We start from the raw sequence: 8433 nt of genomic DNA on the forward strand, positions 1-8433 counted from the left end.
TTAATCTTTGCTCACACTTAATCAGCATATGAACATAAGTTATGTAAGAAATAACGGAAACACGGAAGAACTGCATCACATCAAAACAGATTTTGGACCTTTATCAATATAATATTTAAAAGAATGTTTGGATGATGTTTCCCTTGAGGTTTAGGACAATTGTATGTGTCATAAATTTGCTTCATTTTTTTTGTACCTTGAAAGGAAATCTAATTTAAAAAGTTTAAGGTATAAAAAACTGTCCAGGTCAAACGATATCAGCGAACCTTTACTGCTCCAAACAGATACCGCAGGTGGCTCGGACTATTTCTAATTTGCAGGCGACCTACATAATCTGATTTGAGACGTCTTGGCCTAATAGGGATTAGGTTAAAGATTTTGTGCACTTGCTGCTGACGGCATGAAGCCGAATAAGGTCTTTAGAAAGCACTTTTACCTCACAGCAGGTATTTAAAATCCACCATCAGATTTCAGGACCCACTATACATCAGTATTTGTGCTTGTTGAGTTTAGCACTGCAAGAAATAAGATCATAATGTTGGATTCTCTGCAGTGTAATATCCAATCTTGGACGATTAACACAGAATATTCAAAAGCTTGTACAGTGTAGAAGACGAAGATTTTTTTTTGGTCTTCCAACTGTGAAAAATGATCTAATTGCATCACAGGGTGAGACGGCAGTTACCAGACAGTGTGTCAATTATCAACTGCCCCTGGCTGAGTAAAAGCTGCTGATGCCTTTCACTGACACATGTAGTGAGAGGCTGGAAGATGGAGACTGGCTGGTGGGGGGGGGATTGAAGAAAGGGAACGTGCAGGTCATGCAGAGGACATGTTCCATTACAGAATGTTTGAGTACGATTAAAATAGGTACGTTTGCCACTTGTTTTGGCAAAGTGGTGAAAAGTAATATTAATTGTTGCATATATTGGACATTTTTCATTATCTTTATACATTCCCTATTGTATTTTCTGTAACTAAATAGGACCTATGAATTTGTTTAGTTGTCGTATAGGACCTGCGTGTGTGTGTTTGTGTGTTGTTTTTTTTTACTTTCAAATGCACCAACTGGAGTAGCGCTCCCAATCTCGTACATTACCTCGTAAATGATATTGTATATATGATACAGTGACAATAAAGGGTTTCATTTGTATTCTATTCTATTCTATAATGCATTTTTCCTTTTGCTGAATAAATCAAGCTGATTGTCTCACCTTAAATCACACGGTGGTACTATCACATGCTGATCTTTGGATTAGCGAGATCCAAATTAGCAAGTCAATCAGCAGCACATAACTGAAGTACAGGATCAACAGTGTGCCATCAGCATGGCCTAGTTACTGAAAGGTCACAGGTTTGAGCTGCTTCTCGGCCGCGCCTACATCGAAAGGCCACCAAAGGCTCCCTGAACAAGACATAAGCTCTTTCCCTGAATGTTAATTACACTGAATAATACATAAATTGCAGAATTAATCAAACCAATACTCACAAATTATTTACAGGAGTTAAAACAGCTGCAGATCCAAATGAGTGCAAACACTATCAGTGCTCCAGCAAAAACATAAATCAACGTTTTGGGTTGAGATCCCTTTAAATTAAAAAAAAGATGCACTTGCTACTTGTTATGATCTGATCCATCAAAATTGTATTTCTTTTTATTTCCTGTTTTATTTGAATTATATTTAGCCTTTTGTCAGTTTCCCTTTCTTGTTAACTGTGGCTGAATGTGAATAGTGATCCCAGGTGAAGCCTATGTTGTGATATTCTGGGATTTGCTGACCTCTGCCGTTTTCAGTCGTTGTGTTTGTGACTATAACCAAAACATCTATTTTAATTCATTATTTTTCTCGGCCCGTTTCTAAATAACTTGTAATTTGGGAATACCTGAAATACTGAATGATGAAATTCAAAGGGTTAAAGAAAGTTGAGTCTTGATATTGCTAGTTAGACCAAAAATATGAAATAATAATTCTTATTTTTGTATGAGACGCCTGAAACCCCAAAAATAGCTGCTGACTTATTGTCTGTCAATTGACTAATCACATCTTTTGCTTCAACATGGGTTAAACTTTTAATCAATCATTAAAATAGCTCACGGATGTGTCCCATTAATCAACAGATCGTTTAAATCCTTTCCTATTTACAACTTTCCAAGGTTAACAACGTGGAAACCGAGACCCACGTGTCTTCGTCTGAGAAGCACGTTGTGATCCAGGCAGAGATGCAGGTGGCACTCGGGCAGCATCTGACGACAGGAAGTGGTATTGCTATAACTCAGGCTTTGTTTTTGGTGGCAGGGGAACAAGCTGGTTCCTGGAGAACGAAACACAGAGTAGTGTTTTCTACGTGCTTATATAAAAACCACGTGTCCTCTTCTCTGATCTCAGGTCCTGAGTGATCAACTGTTTTCTGATCAGACATTTCCCACAGGAATCGAGCTTTCCGCCTCGATTGACTCTGCCTGGACTGCTCCTGCATCGACTGGTGCGGTCTGCTACACAGCGGCGGCTCAGTGCGGTCCCCGGTCCGCCTGGCAGACGCCTCCGCCGCCTTCTCCCCCAGCGCCGTGCTCTTTTGTCGCGGACCGTCTTTCTCCCACCCCGCTCGCTCCCTGGTTCTTTTTCTTTTGGGCGCCTCCATCGGAACCGCCAACATGGGCAAGAAGGAGGAAGAGGAGATCATCAGAATCGCGAAGAAGATGGATAAAATGGCGCAGAAGAAGAACGGGGTGAGAAGAATGAATGTTTACCTGCACAGCCGCGGCGAGGCTAACGTCTGGGCGCTAACGGGCTGTGATGCGGTTTACTGCCGCCTGTTGAGCTAGCTGACCCCGCAGCTTGCTCCGCACCGGCGTGTCCCTTCCAACCCCGCTTTATCCCCCCTCACATGCGAACTGTTTCCAACAATAAGCAGCACCCAGTAGCCATTGCTAAGGTTAGCCGCTAACTGCTAGCTCTCAGGTCTGTTTATGTTAGCGGCACCACTGTGTTGCTAGCAGTTAGCCACATAGCAGCTCACTGGTTCTCGCTAGCTTGGCTTGGATGCGGTCATTTGAAGATAAGAAGTATTGACATGAACATTTATCTTTTCAGGTTTAAGTTATGTTTTGGAAGCTGCTGAGTATTTAGTAAATAAACTGTTGTGGGTGTGGGAACTGTGTCACACCTCAAGTGGTGTAACGACAATAATGGCTCTGCAGGTAACGATCCTGTCCGATATCTATTAATCTGCCGCTCATCCTCTCGAGCATCGTTAAAATGTAAAAACATTGTATATAAAGACTTTATCAGTTTCATGGATCCCCAAGTGACATATGTAAATATCTCACTATGTCCCGCCAACTCTTTAAAAACCTTAAGTTACATCATTTGATTTAACGTCAGAGCAAGTCATCACGTTTTTCTTTCCCTTCTGAGGCTTGATGAATTATCAGTTGAGCTGCAAACTGTCTAAATTGGTTTCACTTGCAGATATATTGTTGTTCTGAGATATTAATAAATCAAATGTAACTCTTGTAGAACGGAAGCAGGATCTGTGTGATTTGCCCGTGTTGACATATTCATGAAATGTTGCTGGTGAGAAGGGTCAGACTGTATCTAAACTCTGTGTCCTCCCCTCCGCAGGCCGGTGCTTTGGACCTTCTGAAGGAGCTGCGCAGTATCCCCATGACTCTCGAGCTGCTGCAGGTGATTTTGCTCGTTTGTCTCTTGAGACTTGTAATCGAATCGGCGCAGCCTTCAAACCCCGAAGCTCTAACGTCATGTCTTTTCCCCCCAATGTCTTTCCACAGTCTACCCGAATCGGGATGTCCGTTAACGCCATCCGCAAGCAGAGCACAGACGATGAGGTGACATCCCTAGCGAAGTCCCTGATCAAATCGTGGAAGAAGCTTTTGGGTAATTTGCTTTCTTATGTGTAATGTTTCTGAATTATATATATTTCATGTTCCATGTTCTTCTACATGAGTCTATCAGAGCCAATCAAACCTCTTTTTGTTAAGGATTAATATCAGCTCTGTAAAGTCCAAACCAAATCTGAACATGTGTTAATAGTCTGTGTACACCTGCTGTCAAAAATATCCTTCTGGAGTTTCTTAAGTTGTTGTCTCGTACTCACGACATTGAGAGTAAGTGAGCTGTTAAGCAGCAAAAACAAATGAACAGCAGCTTCAGTGAAGCATGCACACAGATAGCAAACATCAGCCAGAGAAAACCGGATTTAAAAAAAACTGATTGCTTGTGATACTGGCGAGCCACTTTGCTTCTTCAGTGTTATTTTGCTGCTTTTATGAAATGTGCATGTTATCTACTATTATGTTCATGTTAGAGTTAAATACAGTTTCTCCAGTTTTATTGAGCATTGAAATGTTGGTAGCTAAGTACTTTAGATATAGTGTACCTGGTTCAGTTCCTACGAGGGACTCATTGCTGCATAATTTCCACGTTACACATTAGTTTCTACAATTTCTAGTTTCCACAAATTCATCAATTTAGGTCCAAAAGCTGAAACATTATCTTGTTAAACAAGTTCCAATTTGACACTTCTCTCCTATTTTTTCTTACTGCAGAGCTATAAGGCTGTATTGTTATGTATATAAGTATTGATTTTACTAACTTTAATATTGTCTTCGCCTGTATCACTCTCCCTTGGATGTTCTCCTCACTTGTATGTTTTCTTTTATCACCTGAATGCTAGATGAGCCTGGAGGTGGAGACAAACCTTCAGATGACAAGAGGAAAGAGCAAACGACACCTGTTGTTTCTCCCTCGCAGGGAAGCCCAGAGGCAAAAGAGGAGAGGTAACAAGAACTGCTCGTACATCAGTTTGCCATTTACAGTTGTCTATGGACTGTATTTGTATTACACTTTATTAACATGTCCTTTTTTTTTTAAATGTGGTACGCTTTAGTAACCTAATGAACTTTTCTTATTGCTCCTGTAGCAGCTCCTGCAGTAACTCCAGCAGCAAGAGCGAAACCACCGAAGTCTCATCCAACACGTTAATCAACACCTTTCCTCGTGCCCCCAACACCTCTGATTCTATCAGGGTCAAGTGCAGAGGGCTGCTGGCCAATGCTCTGCAGACTGGCGGTAATCCTGTTTTTTATCCTATGTTCAATACATTTTCAACATATTATATCTGTTTTTGTGGTTTTTAATTATCAGCTGGACTAACTCAATATTTTGCATTTTGTTTTCCCGCCCTCTCACAGATGATCATATTGCCATTGGTGGTGATTGTGATGAACTTGGAGCGCAGATCGAGGAATATATCCTTTTATTTTGAATAGAAAATGTGAAAACATTAAGAATTTCCACTGATTTAATTACTTAAATGCTCAATCAATTACTAAAATTGCTTTAGGTCAATGTTCTGGTGATCAGTCAACCAGATAAGACGCTAAATATTTGAACACTGATTCACCTAAAAGCTGTATGTATCAGTGTAGTTTTGTGTTGTTCTTTTTTAATGATAAAGCATAAGTAACACATTGCTGAAACTAAATTCCTTGACCTGCTATCACGCATCTTCCAAGAATTTAAGAACACAGACCCGAAATACAAAAGCCGTGTGCGGAGCCGGATCTCAAATCTCAAGGATATGAAAAACCCTAATTTAAGGAGGACTGTGTTATGTGGGAGTGTAACCCCTGAACGGATGGCTAAGATGACGGCTGAGGTGAGTTGCTGTTGATGATTTAATCTTAAAGGTTCAGTGTGTAGAATTAAGTGACATCTAATGGTGAAGCTGCATGTTGCAGCTTAATACCCCTCACCTCATCCTCCCCTTCCAAACATGACAGAGAACCTGTGGTAGCCTTCAGTTGTAATAAAAACTCAAAAGGTGTTTAGTTTGTCCAGTCTGGGCTACTGTAAAAAACATGACGGGCTCCGTGGAGAGGACCCGCTCATGATGTAAATATAAAGTATTTAAATCTAAAGGGCCCATTCTAGGGTAAAGAAAACAACAATTCATAGAATTTAGAAGAAACACACTAGTGAAAACATCACTAGGATTATTTTATATTCAAGATCCCTTTCACCTGAATCTTACACACTGAACCTTTTAATTATCACAGATATGGAACACAGTCTTTCTCCCCTGTGATGTCATAGATTGTTCATCAGATTGTTTATCTCCTGTTTCAACAGTAACAGTTTTTTATTGATTTTAAAGCACAACCCTAACCTGGCATTCCTCTGTAGGATATGGCCAGTGACGAGCTGAAAGAAATGAGGAAGAACTTGACCAAAGAAGCTGTCAGGGAGCACCAGATGGCCACAACTGGAGGCACTCAGACCGATCTATTCACCTGCGGCAAGTGCAAGGGGAAGTGCTGCACCTACACACAGGTAAAGATACCACCTGTGCTTTAACTGTGGCAGTAGTTGGCGCCCTTATGAGTGTTTTGGTTGGTTGCTGAAATAAGTTGAACAAGAAATAACATCTACTCTGAGAAATCTGCACAAAGTTAATGAGGTGGATCATTTATTTCACCCCTTGTTAAAACTGGTTTACCATTTGTCAGACCAGTCAAAGATAAAGTAAATCCACTTCATGTACATTGTTTAGTTACAATTACATTAATATTTGCATAGTACTCAACATGTAATGTGCGAATTGGTGCCGATATATGTTAAGTGTTTGTGCATTTTTTTTATATCATTCCCAGGTTCAAACTCGCAGTGCTGATGAGCCAATGACCACGTTTGTCTTCTGCAATGATTGCGGAAATCGATGGAAGGTATGTTGTGTCGGTTAACATGTCAACTCTGTTGGAGTCCATCATCTAACTCACTTACACACACACACACACACACACACACGAGATTCACTATTTCATTGTCAGAATCATGTAGCCCAACGGTGAGGAACCTTTTTACTATTAAGGGCAATTCAATTTTTATAGCATCCTTTGAGAGCCATTCTACATTATTGAACACGTATCAAACACCACCCTCTCTAATGCGGATGGATGGTTTACCTGCTAGAACCACTTCTCTTTGGCAAGGTGCCGAGGTCAGATGGTAATGATGATGATGATGCTTTTCTTTAACAAAAACAACTTGCTCAAACAAATCCTTTGGTCGTGCTGTCATATCAAACTTGGCAGTAATCACACTCACAATTAGAGGAGCTCGTATAGCACCACTGAGGTTAACACCCCATCTCACAATATTAAAGCACCCTTTAATCAAAGTCAACCTTCCACTGATTTTCAATGAAATCAGTTTTGTAGTTTTTGCGTAACCCTGCTAACAGACAAACAGCAATGAAAACCTACCTCCTTGGTGGAGGTCACATTGCCGAGTCTGGCTGTTTTTGTTATATCTGTTGATTGGAAGGCCAGAGGGAAAAACTGGACATCTAAGACTTAAGTGTTTTTCAATATCCTCTGCAATGTCAGCGATCTACTGTGGCTCAGTTGTTAGAGACAAACTCAAACTTTAATTCATGTTTGTCTGGTTGTTGTAGCGCCACAGCAGAAGCAATGCTCCCTCCACAGATTCTCCTTCTGCACGAGCTTTCAGCTTCTTAGCTGTTAGCTCCCAAAACCTGCCTACATAAAACCTTTATTGTCAGAATGCTGTTTTCTAAAAGCTGTTTAAAGTTTGTATCTGTGCACTAATTTCTTTTTTTTCTGTGTTTTAGTTCTGCTGAATCTGCAGGCTTCGCCCTCAGCACTCTGACAAGTAGCAAAATTCCTGGACCAGGTTCTGTCTCTCTGCAACAGATTGGAGCTTTGTATTTTGTGACACATGGTACATTAAGTGCCATACAAAGATGCCACTGCAGTTACCGTTTGAATAAATATCCTGATCATAGATTGGAGCTCATTGTCAGTCCCCCAATGCCCCCAAAAAGTCTTTTGCTATTGTTATTAGTTGTTTCTCACCGTCAGATATATATACGATCAATCTTGTCTCATTCTCTTTTATCTGCATTTTTTATATGTAGTTTTAACACTTTGAACAATTTTACTATGTGTTTCCCTCACAACATTGCATTGTTTTATTTAATTTCCCAATAAAGTGTAATCCATTTGATTAAATAGAAGTGCTTTTCATTTGCAGTGTCATGTGCCTTCTGTCTTTTCTGGCTATGTGAAGCTTAGACATTACACATAATGTAATCCAGGACTGGAGAGGACATGTGTGTGTACTTGTACATATATATTTGTGAGGACATCTTGGCGGTCCTCACTTTTTAAAACTGCTGTTTGATGCTTTAACCCTGGATTTAGGGGTAAGATGTGGATTGTGGTTAGTTTAAAGTTTTGGTTTAGAATTGTTCATGATTACGTTCAGCGAGATCGTTTTGGTTTGAAAATGGGAGCCAATGCAGTGTCCTAAGAAAGATAGCTGCTCAAATTCATGTGTGTCTGTCAGGATACATTTGTTATCAGTGGAATATTCATCACATCAAAGTGAA

The 8433-nt window shown here is 40.3% G+C and overlaps 1 protein-coding gene across 2 annotated transcripts; it reads left to right on the forward strand.

Moving 5' to 3' along the window:
* The first annotated feature begins 2270 nt into the window (after positions 1–2270).
* Positions 2271–8068, forward strand: tcea1 (transcription elongation factor A (SII), 1). 2 transcript variants are annotated; one of them, XM_035169950.2, is made up of 10 exons: positions 2271–2728; positions 3624–3686; positions 3791–3896; positions 4696–4798; positions 4945–5090; positions 5213–5269; positions 5525–5679; positions 6207–6353; positions 6674–6745; positions 7654–8068. In XM_035169950.2, exons 1-10 carry the CDS (start codon positions 2654–2656, stop codon positions 7660–7662), a joined length of 933 nt encoding a protein of 310 aa, XP_035025841.1. In that variant the 5' UTR covers positions 2271–2653; the 3' UTR covers positions 7663–8068. The 2 variants fall into 2 exon arrangements, with proteins under 2 accessions (XP_035025841.1, XP_035025840.1); XM_035169949.2 differs by having other exon boundaries at positions 2274–2728; positions 4942–5090.
* Positions 8069–8433: the final 365 nt, after the last annotated feature.

The sequence above is a fragment of the Hippoglossus stenolepis genome, chromosome 11 (assembly GCF_022539355.2).
Source record: "Hippoglossus stenolepis isolate QCI-W04-F060 chromosome 11, HSTE1.2, whole genome shotgun sequence".
In the NCBI taxonomy this organism is placed as follows: Eukaryota; Metazoa; Chordata; class Actinopteri; order Pleuronectiformes; family Pleuronectidae; genus Hippoglossus; species Hippoglossus stenolepis.

What these genes read in the sequence shown, in the direction of transcription:
- tcea1 (XM_035169949.2), top strand. Translation starts at nt 2,654, where the DNA reads ATGGGCAAGAAGGAGGAAGAGGAGATCATCAGAATCGCGAAGAAGATG. An exon ending in ATCGTGGAAGAAGCTTTTGG is followed by an intron (nt 3,897 to 4,695) that starts GTAATTTGCTTT and finishes CCTGAATGCTAG; the next exon opens with ATGAGCCTGGAGGTGGAGAC. An exon ending in CCAGAGGCAAAAGAGGAGAG is followed by an intron (nt 4,799 to 4,941) that starts GTAACAAGAACT and finishes TTGCTCCTGTAG; the next exon opens with CAGCTCCTGCAGTAACTCCA.